This window comes from Pongo abelii, chromosome 16 (genome assembly GCF_028885655.2).
Source record: "Pongo abelii isolate AG06213 chromosome 16, NHGRI_mPonAbe1-v2.0_pri, whole genome shotgun sequence".
NCBI classification, from domain to species: Eukaryota; Metazoa; Chordata; class Mammalia; order Primates; family Hominidae; genus Pongo; species Pongo abelii.
This window is the reverse complement of record NC_072001.2, coordinates 51,336,045-51,354,254: the sequence shown is the minus strand read 5'-3', so window position 1 is coordinate 51,354,254 and position 18,210 is coordinate 51,336,045. Positions and strand designations below refer to the sequence as shown.

The 18,210-nt window shown below is 41.1% G+C and overlaps 1 protein-coding gene across 2 annotated transcripts in view; it reads left to right on the top strand.

The window, feature by feature from the left end:
- The window catches only part of FBN1 (fibrillin 1), a 235,048-nt gene extending 219,246 nt beyond the window's left edge, over positions 1-15,802 (top strand). For both annotated transcript variants that reach the window (XM_063716643.1, XM_024232279.3), the window contains 6 exons: positions 3,777-3,893; positions 4,159-4,287; positions 5,041-5,160; positions 10,104-10,335; positions 13,132-13,306; positions 14,496-15,802. In XM_063716643.1, the coding sequence (XP_063572713.1) occupies positions 3,777-3,893; positions 4,159-4,287; positions 5,041-5,160; positions 10,104-10,335; positions 13,132-13,306; positions 14,496-14,885 (1,163 nt within the window). In that variant the 3' untranslated portion in view covers positions 14,886-15,802. The remainder of the gene's footprint in view (positions 1-3,776; positions 3,894-4,158; positions 4,288-5,040; positions 5,161-10,103; positions 10,336-13,131; positions 13,307-14,495) is intronic.
- The last annotated feature ends 2,408 nt before the right edge of the window (positions 15,803-18,210 follow it).

Sequence of the window (18,210 nt, the reverse complement as noted above, 5' to 3'; positions counted from 1 at the left end):
AAAGCCAGGGAGATTGTGGAGGACCAGTGGGAGCAGCTGTCCTCGCTGCATGCCCCCTGGGCATCCATGGTGGCCATCCATGACGGTCTCAGAGACAGCAGGGCCAGTTCTCAATGGCTCTGGTGGGGCAGATTCTTCATTGGTGACCTCCTCTCTGCTTTCTATTTTTAGTATTTATTCTTTATAGCTATATAGTTCAGGTTTCCAGGAAGGTCGTGCCTCGGAATAATCAGTGCCATGATCATAGAGGACATTGTGCCTAATGAATTAGATGCTGTTTCCAGATTTTTGTTCTGCAGAAAAAGTCCATTTCTGCCCTGTAGGAGCCTGCCTGAGACATAAATATCACACAGAATTAGGAACCAGCAAAGCTCTGGGCAGAAATCCCTTCTCAACCAGAAGTTATCCTTTGCAAAAATTTTTTGGTGTAAATTTACTCCTGTAAACATCTTCCTCCACAATAAGAACATTATATTTAGTGAATAGCACTAGTGAGTCATACTTAACAATAATTTGGGAAATTAGAGATTTGGAGAAGAAAAGGTAGAGAAAGAGATATCATGTCATGCCATGAAACTTTGAAGGAAATTTATAGAAACATACAGAAGTAAGGTAAAGGGTAGAGTGGAGTCTTTTTTCCTATTTTATCTCATAAAGCTTAAGTTCTTCCACTTACTTGGTATATATAACTAAATACCAAATGAATGATGCAGCTGTGTGTACCACTGAAACTGAGAAGAGGCTAGAAGGGTAGAGGGTGGGACCAGCACATCCCCACGGAGGATCCAGATTGGAGGAGACGAGAGGAGAGAAGTGGAGAGCAGCGAGAAGTTGGGCTCTTGACCTCTTTCCTGTGTCTGCTGAAAGGGAGAGTTAAGAGGCATGTAATAGTGGATGACATCATGGGCAACTGCCTGAGGCCTTCCTGTGCAGCACAAAGCCTGTATAATCCTGTAGTTTGGGGAGAGGAAGTTGAGAGACCTACTTACACATTCTAACCATCTTAAATGAACAGTCACTCATAGCTTTGTTCTTCTCAAATGTGGAACTTATTTTACATCTGGGGTCACTGTGAGTTCTAGGCAATGTGAAGCTATAACTCAGAGCCATAAATTTATTCATATAAATGAAGAACCAAATTCAAGGGGAAAATATCTCTCATTGTATATATTATCTGTAACAAGCAAAACAAATTTATAGCATTTTTTCTAACCTCTGGGGGCAGAAAATTCTCAAAAGTTTCCAGCAATTAAAAGATGAAAACTGAAAATGCATCAATAAAGTTCTCTTTATGGCTTTAGGAGTGCAAAGAGCAACTGTAATTTTTACATATCCACTCACAACTTGTCCCTTTTCCTGTTTTTTTCTCATAAGGTTCAAATTCTTCCACTTACTTGTTATATATAACTAAATATCAAATGAATAGTGCAGATAGTTGCACCACAGACACTGAAAAGGAAGAGGCCAGAAGGGTGGCTGTGGGAGCAGCACATCCCCGGTGAGAGATGGGTAGAATGCGGATTAGAGGGGAGAAGAGGAGGAAGGGCATTCTTGGAGGCAAGAGCAGCGAGTGCTGCTGTTCTTCATGTGTTGTACTCATGAAATGGTGTTAGGAGAAATCACTGAGTCATCTTCCTCACCTGTTGCAGGTGAGCTTCAGCAAATGTGTCATGATGCTCCAGCCAAGCTCTTTGGGCCATAGACGGGAAACCAATCCACAGGCTCTGAGAAAGCTGAGCAGAGAGTGCCTATCAGTCAAGCTCTCAGCAGTGGAAAGAGCACAGGACAGGCTGCATTATAAGAGAAGCCGGGAACTAGGACAGGTCTCGGGAGGGTCTCTCAGTGTAGGTCCACTCCAGATGTTACTCTAGCCGGGAACTGGCCCTGTGGAGTGGAAGCAGTCACTGTAAAAGCTAGCACTGATCTGCAGCTCCAACGCAGTTGTGCAGATGGTGGGGGCATAGTGGTTGAATTTGTGACAGAATAAAGTCACTAATGTTTTTTCCTGAATATGCAGCAATTTTAAAATTATCATTAAAATTTAACTAGAAGCTAGAACACAACATTTCATTTCTTGATGTTTTGAAATAACATTGGAGTTGAGAATGCAACTAGAAGTTGAGGCGTTGAGGAAAGAGGCCTGGTCAAAGCAGAGGGTTTTATTGAGATGTGGGAAACAATGTTGGATAAACACTGGAGGCAGTTGTCAGTTTTGGATTTTTGTTTTTTTGTTTTTTGTTTTTTGTTTTTGTTTTTGTTTTTGTTTTGTGATGAAGTTTCACTCTGTTGCCCAGGCTGGAGTGCAGTGGTGCTATCTCAGCTCACTGCAACCTCTGCCTCCCAGGTAGCTGGGATTACATGCACGCACCACCACACACAGCTAATTTTTGTATTTTCATTAGAGACAGGTTTTGCCATGTTGCCCAGGCTGGTCTCAAACTCCTGAGCTCAAAGTGATCAGCCTGCCTTGGCCTCCCAAAGTGCTGGGAATACAGGCATGACCCACCACGCTCAGCCTGGAGGAAGTTTTATTAAAGTGCCTTTAGCTATTAAAATGAATTTTTCCTTTGCTTTGTTTCCTTCCTGATTGCTCAATTTTGTTTTATCCTAAGAAGAATCCCAACTAAAGAAATCATATTTTTTTTAAAATTTATTTATTTATTATTATTATACTTTAGGTTTTAGGGTACATGTGCGCAACTTGCAGGTTAGTTACATATGTATACATGTGCCATGCTGGTGCGCTGCACCCACTAACTCGTCATCTAGCATTAGGTATATCTCCCAGTGCTATCCCTCCCCCCTCCCCCCACCCCACAACAGTCCCCGAAGTGTCATGTTCCCCTTCCTGTGTCCATGTGTTCTCATTGTTCAATTCCCACCTATGAGTGAGGATATGCGGTGTTTGAGAGAAATGCAAATCAAAACCACAATGAGATACCATCTCACACCAGTTAGAATGGCCATCATTAAAAAGTCAGGAACCAACAGGTGCTGGAGAGGATGTGGAGAAATAGGAACACTTTTACACTGTTGGTGGGACTGTAAACTAGTTCAACCCTTGTGGAAGTCAGTGTGGCGATTCCTCAGGGATCTAGAACTAGAAATTCCATTTGACCCAGCCATCCCATTACTGGGTATATACCCAAAGGACTATAAATCATGCTGCTATAAAGACACATGCACACATATGTTTATTGCGGCATTATTCACAATAGCAAAGACTTGGAACCAACCGAAATGTCCAACAATGATAGACTGGATTAAGAAAATGTGGCACATATACAGATTTTGTTTTTGACAACTTCATTTGAGTAGATTAAAAACAGCAAATAGAAGAGAACTAAGCCAGCAAATTCATTTCCAGCTTCAACATTTCTCTTTATGTTTTAACTTAAATAGATCTTTTCAGTGCTCTGGAAAATTTGCAGAATCATTCATCTTTCATTTCATTTAAAAATTTGTTTAAAATGTCATGATTCATTTGAAATTCCTTTGTTGAGGAATTCCTGCATTTCTTCAATTAGAATTGTGTTTTCTTGGATCCCCTAAAGATCTCTTGATATTTTTTTGAGGGGAGGAGGGTCTAAATTGACGCCTTGTTTTATCTTTCAGATCTTTACCCCCTGTGTCTCTCCTTGCCTTTTGCTGTGGCTTCTTTCTAGTCAGGGTCATTTGAGACTTCCAAATCAAACGTGGAGCTGCTTCATAGGGGCGGCTTCCCTGATCCTGTTTTGTTGGCTTGACTCAAATGCCTATCTTGCATTTTCTTGTAGATCTTGATGAGTGTGCAACCAAGCAACACAACTGCCAGTTCCTTTGTGTTAACACCATTGGCGGCTTCACATGCAAATGTCCTCCCGGATTTACCCAACACCATACGGCCTGCATTGGTGAGTAGGAGAGGAAAAAATCCTACATGGAATGTAGCGATTCTTTTAAGGGATTATTTTCTATTTCCTCTGCTGTTGGGATAAGAAAATAAAAGCTCAAAGAAATATATGGGTGCGTGTATGTGTGAGCACATCTGTATGTGTATGTGAAGAGTTGTTGGCCTTATTTGGCCTTTTCCGAGTCATCCTTCTAACTTTCTTTTAAACGATACAAAGAGAGCTTTGGGGAATTTTAACCCCTCTTTGCCCCCACTGCTTCTCATAGATAACAATGAATGCACCACTGACATCAATCTGTGCGGGTCTAAGGGCATTTGCCAGAACACTCCCGGAAGCTTCACCTGTGAATGCCAGCGGGGATTCTCACTTGATCAGACTGGCTCCAGCTGTGAAGGTGGGTGGAGACTTCAGCTGCCATCCAGCTGGTGAATCCTTGTGGAGGTGGCCTGTGTGGCTATCGGCACCTTCATCATCAGCCTCTATGAGATAGCAGATCTGAGCCCAGGGGGGCACTCAGCTAAAATATTGTGCACAGGTCCTGTATCTTAGAGAGTCATGTTTTGTTTCATGCTTGATTGTGTCTAACATACATGCCTTTCCTAAGTATATCAAGACTTTTTCTGCTAAGTTTTTAATTTAACCTAATAGGGAATAACTCAGTCAAGAAAAATACACTTGACTTTGATTCATTAATTTTCTGGTCACTGGGTCCAGAGCCATAAAGGGATTTCCCCCATGTGGACTAAACATATGAGGAATAGCTCTTCTGATGATATTTAATTAGAAGTTTAAATGATATTTTTAGAAGTTGATTGTGGCTTTGACACCTTTTGGTTTCTAATTGTGGCACCAAAAAAAAAAAAAAAAAAAAGAGCAAACACAAATAACTTACAATTTACAGAGCTGTCCCAGAGAGTGCTTTGGGCTTTGCACTAATTTCCTGATCATTTTTATTTGTAGACTTTGCCAGGGCTCTCTGAATGATTTTCCCCTTGGACTTAGCAGCAGTTCCAGAAGAGATATTCTTGAAGTTTTTGGTGGTAGAATAATGTGTAGGATGTGTAGGGGCCAGATTTCTTATGAGAATCCATGTGGCTTCAGAGAGAGATGTTGAGTTGGCCTCATGGTGGCTCTGCCTCTTTTTCAGACGTGGACGAGTGTGAGGGTAACCACCGCTGCCAGCACGGCTGCCAGAACATCATTGGGGGCTACAGGTGCAGCTGCCCCCAGGGATACCTCCAGCACTACCAGTGGAACCAGTGTGTTGGCAAGTAACTTTTCCTTACTCTCAAGATGCGTGGCTATCAGCTCCTATGAAGCAAAACACTGCTTTCTTTCTGAAGCTGTAAATGTGTTATTGAAGCAACAAATACTCATTTAAAATTGCCCTAACCTGGTTGAAACCCGAGGGAAGTAACAGTCTTTGCAAAACAGCAAACTAAGAAAAAAAATTGTAATTGAGGGTGCTTTGAGAGCATCTGAAATGAAATGCCCCCAGAATTTCTTGAAGCACAATATCCTCCACCCTCCCGCTGCACTGCTAGTCATCAGCCCACACTTGAGTTATGTTCACATCAGGGGTCAAAAAATCTTACTTATGACTGAAAAATATCAGCCAGCCAAAGGCTATTTTGAGTGGCTTTTGGCTTGAAGATGCCAAAGTAGTTCGGTTCAGCTCTACACATTTTGAGACGGAGCGCAAGCAGGAAACACAGCAAGGTTGTGTTTTTTGTGTGTTTTTGTTTTGTTTTGTTTTTGTTTTTTTTCAAGATTGCTAAATTCTTTTGATAATTAAGGGAGATCTACTGACTCTCTCATTAAATTGAAATGATGTCATCTTTGATTCTACGATGTCATGGGAAAATAACTCTTAATGCACATCAGAGAATCAAAACATTGTGAGTTTGGAGGGATACCAGAAGCCACTTAGCTCAGGCACTTTGTTTTACAGATAAGGACCTAGAAGTCCAGAAAGGGAAGGTAATATTTCCTTGCCCAGTTCTTTTGTGACATGCTTGGAACTAGAACCCACAACCTTAACTTTCTGATGTAGAACTGCCTTTCAAGTGTCACATTCACTTGTTTATGTTCATTCAGCAAGCGTCTGTGGAGTGCCACTGCAAGCTTGGTGCTTTGGTAACCTGTTCTAGTTGCTACATTATTCTGTACAGAGCCCTCCTTAGCAAAAACTCAAAGAATTACTGCTTCCTGGGTGCAGGCTCTGCATTGCAGTGGTTCACTTTCATGCAGATGAAGGCATATGTGGCGTGTTTTCATTTATCAAAATCATCTCTGTCATCTAGTTTGATTCTACACAAGACAGTTTTGCAGTGGCATGTAGGGTTGACTGAAGTGACCCCTGTGCTATAGGAGTTTCGACTGCGTGAGTCTCTGGCTAGCTATCTGGTTTTAATAAAAATGTCTTTGTTCATTAGCAGCTCAGGGAGATCTTTGATTTTAATCACCAGTTTCTGACATTGTTCACAGAACTTCCAGAGTGAACTTTGTTGATTCAACACCCAGTTTATGAGCCTGTCTGTTCTCATTATTTAGGTCCTTGTAATAACACTAGAGCTAAGTGAAAAAAACATTAAGAGAGGAAAGGTATATCGCTCCTGTACCTTATCCTCCTCCTCCTACCATCAGTCTGAGGATAGTAGAGGCGACCAGGCCACGCACTAGCGTCCTGGAGATTCTGCTCTGGTCTCGTGAAGATCATCTCCTGGCTGGGCACTCTAAAAAAATAAGTTGATTTAGAAGTCAGAAGAAGTTTGGGGTTCTTAATGCCTCCAAATGCCAAATTGCTCTCATAAATCTTGAGAATTAGAGTTACCTAGAATGAGCATTGCCTTGGGCTAAAATAGCTTCCCCAGAACCGCAAGAAACAGAGCAGATCTCTTAGACCAGCCCTCCCTGGATCCTCACTCCCAGGTGGCTGGAAGTTCACTCTTTGGGGTAAGAGGGCCACTGATTTCATTGCTTTCTAGAAGGAAATTTCAAAAATTCAGCTTGCAGATAGATAGAGTTGAGCCATTTTCCCCTAGAGGAAATGAGTAAAAGAAAGCCCATCCTGCATTTGTGAATTTTCCTGTCGGTACTCCCTTAAGGCCACAGCTAACATGAACAGTGCAAGCTGGATGCTGAAACCTTTGATTTTAGAGGACAGAGTGGTGGGTTTCAATCCACTTTTAAGGAGTAGTTTTCAGACTTTAATGCTATTTTGATAAAACTCGAATTGTCTCTTTTTATAAAACAAACAAAACCCTCACCAATCTAAGTACCAACTGGAAGAATAAAACAAATATTTTGGAGTGTAAAGAAATTCCTTGTGGAGTCATTTGCTCCAGAGTGCAGAGGATGAAAAAGGTCAGGAAGAGTGCAAAACATGTTAACCAAATCGTGGTGTTTGTATATTGATAAAAAGGGCGAGTGCACAAACATGCTGTTTTCAAACTGTAAACACTGAATATTTGCCAATTTCTTATTTTAATCTGTGCTCTACTCCATCATACCTCTCCAACCTAGATAAGCAAGTTTAATTTAAGCTTTATTAAATTCTCAGGGAGGGGAGAAAATGTAAAATAAAATTTAAAAGAATGTGAAAGGAGAGGGGGAGAACTCTTGATAGTTGTAGTAACACAGATAGATGCTCAAAGTTAAAAAGAACCTTAGAGATCTAGCCTTCCCTCTTTCCTAATATATAAATCCTTCTCCAACTTCCTTGCTTATCCCAGTTTGGCTTAAATACCACCTTGAAGGGCGCCCACTTTCTCCCAAGATAGCCCAATCTATGTATAGACAGCTTTTAATACTTAGAAATGTCTTTTTTTGGTATAAAAAAAATCATTTCTCCTCCCTCTGATTTCTCACCATTGGTCCTACTTCTGCTCTTTGGAGGAAAAAACACGAAATAAATCTAAGCTATAGAATGACAAGTCTTCCCCCTCATATACCCACACCTTGCAGGTTTTATTAGTCAGGGTCCCAGCAAGAAACAGATGGCTGAGGCGAGCCAAAAGTGGGGGACAGGGGAGCAGAGCTTGCGCATGCTCCATAGATCAGCCACCTGGGGCCAAGAGCAAGTGGAGAGGGTGGAGGATGGACGTGGAGGAGCAAGAAGACATCAGCCCAGGGGTGTTCTCTCCAATGAAGTAAATATGTTTGGTTCTTCATTCTTTGTTTAACATGGAGCTTGGTGCCAATGGTTTCTGTTGCTCTCTATTGCGCACTTCGTCCTCAGTTTAAAATAAGGAGAAAGAACACAGATAATGTGTTGAGCACAGAAAGAGAAAGGGAAGAATGAGAAAGAGAAAATTATTATTTCTATTTTAAGAGGCCTGGAGCCTAAGTGACCTTGGGTGAAGACTTGAAGGTCTTTGGATACAAAAGATTTTCAGACAGGCAGTTAAGGTCAAAGACCTGTAGCTGAAGGGAAGGAGGGAAAGAGAGAAGGAAGGAGGGGAGGAGAGAAGGAAAGAGGGGAGGAGAGAAGGAAGGAAAGGAAGGAAGGAAGGAAGGAAGGAAGGAAGGAAAGGAGGGAGGGGAGGGGAGGAGGGAGGGAAGGAAGGAAGGAAGAAAGAAGGGAAGGAGAGAAGGAAAGAAGGTAGGAGGGAAGGAGACATGGAAGGAGGGAAGGCAGGCAGGCAGGCAGGTAGGAAATGTGAATATATACTAAGTATATACAAGTGAGCATCCTTCCCCACCACTTTTATCCACCTGTTTTCTAATTTAAAAAAAAAGAAAAAATAGATTTTTTGAGAAACATTTTTTTTTCTTTATAAATGAATCTGCCTTAGCAAAGAAGGTAAACTAATTACAGGAGAAAGGAAGCACCAGCTTAAATGTGGAGCGTCTCTTGAGAGGCACTGTGGTATAAAGGAAAGCACATGGATGGCCTTTGCAGTCCAACAGACCTGGCTGTGAATTTCTGCCCCGCTGCTGCGGGCTGTGAGATCTTGGAGAGGTTTCTGAGCCTCACTTTCTTCAGCTGTGAAACAGAGAATATAATACCTCTTTCTCAGGATTGTTAGGAAAGCTAGGGAAATGAATGGGCCATACCTGTATCCTATCTATCATAAAATAGGTATCTAATAAACATTCATTCCCTTCCCCTTGCTCTCTTCCATAGGAAGTGGGTATTCACTAAGTGAAGAGAAGGCCAATCTATCTACATTCAAATGAATGTATGCCTGAAAATGGGCTATGGCAGTTAAGAAATGTCTTACCAGCAGCTTTCCAACCTGCCCTGCAAAGGCAGGTCTACAAAAATATATTAGAGACTTCCAAAAATTATAAATCAGAAATAATGAGAAACTCATGGTTTTCCCCCTTCTAGCTGATTTTTTAAAAGTAAGACTTCTTTTTCCTGCTTCTTAGCATCAGACTTGGCAGGTCCCTGTGGGTAGCCAGCCCTGCAGCTTCTGTCTCTCTTGTGGGTTTTCCCCAATTACTGCTTGTGAAGTCTGCACCAAATCTCTTCCAGCCACACGTAGTTTTAGACAGGGCTCAGACACTCTGGGCAGGAGGCTGGTTTGAATAAGGAGGGGGCCGATTCGGTGATGGGAGCAGACATACCAGAAGGCATTATTCATCTCCCAGAACAAGTACCTGGGGGCTTTTGCAGAATTTTGAAAAGGAAGTCCAAGTGGGGCAGACACGTGGGGCAGACGCTTGGGGCAGGATATCAGCCCTTGCCAAGTCGGCACATCCTGAAATAGGCGGACAGGGAAAGCAGCCTGCGGGAAAATGGTTGGTCTCTGCCTTTGAGATATTTGTCTCCTCGCTGGGCATTTGTGAAGCAAGTACGCAGAGAACTGCAAGATTCCTTCCCTCCCACCTTGAACCCTAAATCTTAGCTACGGACCAGCACCATGTTGGTTCATGACCGGATGTTTACATGGAGCAGAAGATACCAGTGTTGACTTCTGATGAGAACTGGAGTCTGCTGCTCCTCAGAATGCCATCCTCTAATGCCCTCTGCCTGGTGCATTTGACTTCATCTTCCGTGTTTACTCACAACATAGCAAGAAGCCACATCCATGCCCGCATCTTTCTCTGCTGTTGCTCTCCCCACCCAGCCACCTCTGCCTGTCTTACCTTCCTGAGAGCCTAGCTGAGGGCCAGCTGGCCGGCAGCAAGTGGCCAGATCCAATGTCCTCAATAGAAATCTCTGGCTGCTGCCACACATGCCACTTCTTGTTTTGCCTGCAGATGAAAACGAATGCCTCAGCGCTCACATCTGCGGAGGAGCCTCCTGTCACAACACCCTGGGGAGCTACAAGTGCATGTGTCCCGCCGGCTTCCAGTATGAACAGTTCAGTGGAGGATGCCAAGACATCAATGAATGTGGCTCTGCGCAGGCCCCCTGCAGCTATGGCTGTTCCAATACCGAGGGCGGTTACCTGTGTGGCTGTCCACCTGGTTACTTCCGCATAGGCCAAGGGTAAGCAGTGCTCTTCCTGGTCATGGTTGGAGATTCCTTCATTCGTAATATAATTAAGTATACTGAACTCAAAATTACCTGTCCTAGCAGAGGAGAACCATGCTTTTTGTAATCCTAAAATTAATTCCAGTTAGCTTGGCAAAAGTTTTAGGTTATTTTATTTGAAAGGAAGCATCTGGATTTCTTGAAACGTCAAAGTAATGAAACTACATTGTAAATATCTCGCTATATGGCTCCTCTATCTCATTCTCTTGATGTTCACATCTTGTTGGGAAGTGATTCGTCTCTCTGTAAATACACCTCTCTGCCAACCCATGACAGAACTGGGCTCACCCTGCACAGACTGATCCACTCTTCTCCTGAGGCAGGGAGGATTCTATCTGGACTTAAAATGCCTTTGTATCTAGCTCCTGTTAGGATAAGTCAAAGACATCCCTTTGGGTTGGAGATTATTTAGGGTTTTAAGTTATATTTTACATTTCAGACTTGAATTTACATTAAATATTACCAAAGGTGCATTGGGTATGAGAATTGAAACACTTACTGTATTTTCCTGGTTAAAAAAAAAACAACAAAAAACACTTCACCAAATTACAGGTGTGTCTGTGTGAGAGTTGGGGCAGGGAAGGCCTTTTTTTTTTTTTAGACGGAGTGTTGCTCTGTCGCCCAGGCTGGAGTGCAGTGGCACAATCTCGGCTCACTGCAAGCTCTGCCTCCCGGGTTCACGCCATTCTCCTGCCTCAGCCTCTGGAGTAGCTGGGACTACAGGTGCCCGCCACCACGCCCGGCTAATTTTTTTGTATTTTTAATAGAGACGGGGTTTCACCATGTTAGCCAGGATGGTCTCGATCTCCGGACCTCATGATCCGCCCGCCTCGACCTCCCAAAGTGCTGGGATTACAGGCGTGAGCCACAGCACCTGGCCGGGAAGGCCTATTTTTATTTTACTCAGCGATTTAAAACGTTTAGTCTTACGTTTTCAAAGTTTGGATCTTTTTTCCTGCTGAATTAATCTAGACTCGGGTGTCCACCTAGTTTTAGCTCTCCTGAGAGGAAGTGCACATTTTAACTTTTTAATTAGGAACACATAGACATTAAATATATGTATACATTATGTACTCCCCCACATGCATGTACACACACACCCCCACACGCATCCACACTTATACCAAATTATTAATGTAGCAGTCTTTGATTTCTTGACATACAAACATCAAGTGATTCATTTTGGATCTGGATAGGTAGAAGAATGTTTCGTGGGAAGCACACAGAATGCCAGCAATCGGACACAAATTCCCAGATGTTTGTGTCTGGCTCTCAGTAGACTCATTCTTTATAGTCTAATGCCAGAACCATTTTTTCCCAGCAAAAATTGTGACACTCTAAACTGGCTTTTGGCCAGTGGGATTTTGTAGTCACACTTCTTATAAGTGGTGCTCCCGGGATATGAAAATACTGGAAAGGGGTTCTGAGAAAGGAACCAAAGCCTGCAAATTTGCAGTTTACCTCCTAATAATTTAATCATTGTGTGAATGTATACGCATGCACACACACCCACAGGATGAGCATTTATCACTTCATCCATTGTATTGTTTCTACATATTTCATGTTGCAAGATAAAGAGGAAAGGAAGTGTATTGGACTCTGGCAAGATTGGGGGAAACAGTAGGAACCTATAAACTGCTTTGAAATACAACAGATATTCTGTTCATTGGTAACATATTTTGAATCCTAAGGGTATATAGGAAAATGAGTTCTAAAGAGCAGATCAGCTATTACACAAAAACAGATAAATAATTTTTGGTCTATATTATGACCCATTGTTAGAAATCTACCCATTTAAAACCGTTTTGGCTTCTCCAAATCACTAGAATGGACTCTGCCCCCAAATAAAGATTCTTTTAAGGACCATTCAAATGTTTCAACACATTTGGAAAGAGGAGCTTGATAAATACACATTCCAAGTGGCCTCTGAAATAGTAAGCAGAATAACAAAACAAGGTACTTGTGAAACATTCGAGCCTCCCTCCGTAACTTGGCTTTGATAACTGAAAGGCAAAGAAAAACAGCTGAACGAGTTCTCTCTTGGGCATGGGTTTGTTTATCTGTCTTCACATGAGTCAGAGCCAGTGGCCCTAGTGGTTTTGAATGACTTGAAACAGTTTCCCACAGTTGGGCAAGTTCTGATACATGCATTTTATATACTATGTATCTTCATAGTTTATTATTAACTTAACCTTCATTATCAACTGGAGCTTTCTTCTTATCCTCAGTAGCATAAGCAAAAGTGAAACGTCAAGGAATAGGAGCAATTGCTCCAAAGCTTGAGTGAGGAAAAGTAATGATGGAAGTGGGAGAATGCAAGAAATTCAACAGTGATGTCTCACACCTTGCTCACTCCCATGGAGCCTGTTTCATAAAAAGAAGCCATTTTTATTTAGCCTCCCAAGTTACATGGCCTCCCTCATGTACTATTCTCTTGTTTCCACTCTGTGTCTCCTCCCCAGGATAAGTACTGCAAAATGCTTTCCATGTTAGGTTTGGGAATGAAGAGATAAATAAATATCCAAGACAGGGTCTTGATAGGCAGTAGAAGGAAATCAATACATTAGGGAACTGGGAATTAGAGGCCAAACAGAGGACCTCAATGTAGTTCTCAGAACTAGCTGATCCTCCAGTGGACAAGCAAGGGCTGTATCTCACAATTGCAAGGAGCAGGCTTCACCAGAAGTTTTGTACCACCTACCTTGTCTTCCCATTCTAATGAAAAACATCTGTGCTCCCCTTCTGCTGCAGGCACTGTGTTTCTGGAATGGGCATGGGCCGAGGAAACCCAGAGCCACCTGTCAGTGGTGAAATGGATGACAATTCACTCTCCCCAGAGGCTTGTTACGAGTGTAAGATCAATGGCTACCCCAAACGGGGCAGGAAACGGAGAAGCACAAACGAAACTGATGCCTCCAATATCGAGGTGGGTCAGAAGTTAGTTTCTCCTGATGTCTCCTATGGTGGAAAGCCCTTCCAGATTCCTGTGGTTTCCTCCAAGGATGCTCCAAAGTGTGAAAAAGCTCCCCAGGGAGAAACTCCAGACATTCCCTGAGCTCTAGGCTGTATTTTACAAGAGGCTGTGGGGCTTTCTGGAGTTTCTTGCTGCTTTTCGGGAGTGGCCATTTGAAGGTTTTCACATACTTGCTCATTTCCTCTGTCTCGCCAAAAAAAAGTCAAATACCCACCCAAAGTCTGCTGAAAGGATAAGGTCTGAGATCCAGGACAACAAGTGGGCAGAATAGCGAAGTGACATAGTGCTCCCTACATAGGGACGCCAAGTTCTGAAAGCTAGAGGCTCCTCTACTGAAAAGAGCCATGTGGAGTGTGAGGGAACTTGGATTGTAGACAAAAATAACGTGGAGCTGAAGCAGCCTGGTTTCCTTTGCCTACGGCTGCTGCAGCCTTTCAGTCAACTCAGAAGTGCACAGATACTCACCCAGACCTCTGGCTCTGGGCCCATAGAATCCAGCACATGCGGTCCCAGAGAGGCAAGCAAGAAGCCAGGTGAAAAGCATTGAATATTAGCAGATCATCACAGTCAGGAAGTAGGCTCATAGGTGTGTCCTTAGGAGAAGATGGTTTTGTGTCAGTGAATCAAATTGAAATAGTCTGCTTCTTCATATTGGTGCTGCAACCCATCTGCTGTCGTTTAAGAAATGAGATAAGTCTTTGGAAAGAACATAATCTATTAAAACAGTGGTTCTCAAACTTTAGCGTGCATCTGAATCACCTACTAGGTCTTGTTAAAATTGATTGTTGGGAGACATCCCCAGGGTTTCTGATTCAGTAGTTCTGGGTGATGCCGAGAATTTGCATTTCTAACAGATTCCCAGGTGATGCTGATGCAGCTTGTTAAGGGAGTACACTTTGAGACCTCCAGATACAAATGATTTCAACCTGCCTTTCTTCCTGACATTAGTTAATATTTTCAGATATTACCAATATGTGCCAATTTAGTACATTTGTGGTCTAAACAAAATGCTTTCAATATTGTATATGCAGCATAAGGCAGAAAATTGTATTAGTGTGAAATTTGAGTCATTTTTTCTTTAATATGAGAGCTAAGTGGCATATGTACATTGTATTTAACACATTGCCATGTGTCTTTCCAGGATCAGTCTGAGACAGAAGCCAATGTGAGTCTTGCAAGTTGGGATGTTGAGAAGACAGCCATCTTTGCTTTCAATATTTCCCACGTCAGTAACAAGGTTCGAATCCTAGAACTCCTTCCAGCTCTTACAACTCTGACGAATCACAACAGATACTTGATCGAATCTGGAAATGAAGATGGCTTCTTTAAAATCAACCAAAAGGAAGGGATCAGCTACCTCCACTTCACAAAGAAGAAGCCAGTGGCTGGAACCTATTCATTACAAATCAGTAGTACTCCACTTTATAAAAAGAAAGAACTTAACCAACTAGAAGACAAATATGACAAAGACTACCTCAGTGGTGAACTGGGTGATAATCTGAAGATGAAAATCCAGGTTTTGCTTCATTAATTCACCATCCAGAGACCAAATAATTAAAAGAAAAACAAATATAGATAGGTAGAACTATATTTTCCCCCAATCAGAATCATCATATCATAGGTACAATCTTTCACCAAGTAAATTTGTATAAATAAGCACTATTCTTTGTATTACCAAAGCAAGGTACAGGTGACTACCCTAGTTCAAAACAACCACTTTCTCAGGCTTCTCATGTGTGTAGCTAAGCTACCTTGTCATATGTGTTGATTCTTGAAAACTGGGACGTGTATTTCCATTGGGGGTTGGCCATTTATGCTGACATGCCATCCTTCCAGCAAACGTACAGGAATGTGCTTTCAATTGATGGACTACTCTGTTTTTTGCAAATTTGTAAACTTTGCTTCTCCAAATACAAGTACTAGGTTGGCCATTTATGGTACCTATTTGGTGCTAGTAAATTTTCAAACTAGATTTATAAATGCACTGTAATATTTACACAACTTAGAAACCAAATTACAAGTATTCAGTTCCAATACTTCATTAATTTCAATCAACCAAAGTTAGTTCAGTAGCTTATCTCAGTTATGAGTATAATACATTACATGTAAATTAAGTGTGTGTATACTGTAATCGTGCTATTTTTTATCATTGAAACATTTATAAACTAGAATAATAATGCCCTTAATGTGAGGGTTTGTAATGGTGCTTATTAAGACCAAAGACTTGTTAAATGTATACACCAAGTGGTAATGAAATTTCTGTGACTGGCCCACATGTGCATAGAGGTCTGGGAGGACCAGGAAACAGCCTCAGTGGCCAGAGGATCACCAGTGCATCCTTCATCACAGCATGTGCAATATGCCAAGATTACCCTCGGTCATTCCTGTCAACAAGGGGTCAATGTCATCAATGTCACAATAAAACAATCTCTTCTTTTTTTTAGTTTACCCCTTGGCTTTGTGTTCTTGCATGCATTTGGGGTTGGAGGGGCCATTCCGGAGGCTAAATAAAGTCTCCTGGATTTAAATTATCCTGGGTCTCTTAGTTATGGCTTATGAAAGTACCAAATGTATAACCACTAGAAGAAAATTTAACATATGAGTCGATCCCTTGTTTTATCCATTAAAGATAGCAGAGTCTGGTGTCATTAACCTGACTTGCTTGTGAGAAATTTAGATTGTAGAGTCATTTCTGAAACATGACCTAATTCATCTTGTGACTTTTAAATAGTCTTAAATACCAAGTTCAGTCATTGTCTTAGAGCACATGAATTTCATTATAATAGATTTATCATGCCCCCCTCTCAAATATACACAGTTTTGGCAAGGCTTAGGTGTTCTGTTCCATTTTTTTTCCCCTAAACATCTTCGTTAGTCAATGCTCATCTCATTACAAAGGGATAATCCCAGACTGTATCCAATTGCTGTAACTTTTGGTTTCTTAATGTCATAATTTTTAAAGTCTGTTTTATTTTAAGTGCAATATTGAGTATTTAGCTGTTAGGCTCAATCCGTCGATATGAAATAGTTTTTTAAATCCCTAAGGGCAGGAAAGCATTTCGTGGTAGTGAAAATAAGAGGAAATAAGATTGCTGCATGAAGGTGAGGGCGGAGAAACTAGGTAGGACACAGGAAAGTGCTCTCAAAATCTTTGAAGAGCTCAGCTGAAAAAAATGGAGTAGATTTGGCTCATACTATTCCGGAAGGCAAAACCAGGGTCAGCTGATGTCAGCCCCAGTTTAATACACATGGTCCCAATTATAGAGCTACTCACTGAAAGAATGGGTTTCCTTGCATTGTGGTGAGCTCCCTGTCACAAGATAGAAGAGTTTCAGTCTAGGCTTAATGGCAACCATTGGACAAAGATGCTTTCTTCCACCTAACAGGCCATTAACATCTTGAAGTTATTTTTGTATCTTTGATTTTGTTTATAATAGGTGCTCAACAGAATGAGCTGAATGGCTGTTACAAAGGGGGTTTGTACCTTGGGTAAGAGATTAAAATATAACTCAAAATTTCCTTCTAACGCTGCACCTATGGAACCATGTGATAGAGGTGTATTAAAATTGTTAGCAAAGAATATATAGCATATGGTAAACAACAGTTTGCATATGGAATATGTCTTTGATAATTTAACCAGAATTGCATTATATTCAATAACGGATTTTCTTTATAACAAACAACAGGAGAAAATGGAGTTGGCACACAGTGGATCACTTTGATATTTTCAATAGTCCAAGTCTGGATTTTATTTATTCCTGAGCCAACAATTTTGAACAGCATATTTTCCATGTTTCTGACTGTAACAAAACATTTTCCTCATTGTTCCATTGTAAATATTCCTCTTGTTGGAACTCTTTTTAATCCTGAGATTTAAACCTGTACCTTTCAATTGTCTGTGACCTTTCAATTTCACTTTCAATGGTTGAAGAACTTGGCTTTGTAAATCTCTCAGAAGCTTGAAAATATCTTGTCTCTACCCCCTCAGCCCATTTCATTTGCCAATAATTATTTTGTAAGTAGGGTTGAAATGAACTCAGCTGGCCTTGTGAAATGTTTAAACTTGCACAAACAACTACATTTTTGTTCAACAAATAGCAGTTTACTCAGCCAAAATCACTTTGGATATTGCCATTACAAATCTTGTAATGTTAAACTTCAGAAATCATGTCTGTAAATTAGATGAGCCAAAATAAAGGACAATTGGGTTGATGCTGCATTAGTATCCTTAAAAGTTATATACCCATAAATGTTAGGGATTTTAAAATTACTGTCAGCTTGGTCCACAGAATATACTTTATTCTGGTTTTAACTGTAGTTCTTAGAGAACTGTATTAGAAATGTAATTATTAGGAATGTAATTATTAAATGGTTTAAGGACATTGTTTTTAAAGTTAGAAGATCATTACTGGCAGAAATATTAGTTTCACACTTATAGCTGAAGACAGATATTTACCCCTTGCCAATTTAAAATAACACTTTGTAAAAAAGAAAGAAGGAAAAAAAAACAATTTACTTCATTATGCTTTTTTTGAAACCCAATATGGGCCTGACATTACGTATGAGTTAGGAAAGGATGATCTATATTATTCTGAGTGTTAGGGTTGGAGAGATAGAAGAGGGCTGTACTTTGACTTTGCAAATTTCCATGTATATTAATGACTGGGTTTATTCACAGGATTGGATCTCAGTTAAAGACATTCTCACAAATATCTGCATAAACATGAGGGTCTTGTACATTTGACATCTGACATGCATTTGGCAAGACCTGACAAAAATCACAAAATCTGTTGTTTCAACTAACTGCTAATAAATCTAAAATGTTTTCTTTTTTTCAAACAAAGTCGTAAACCTCG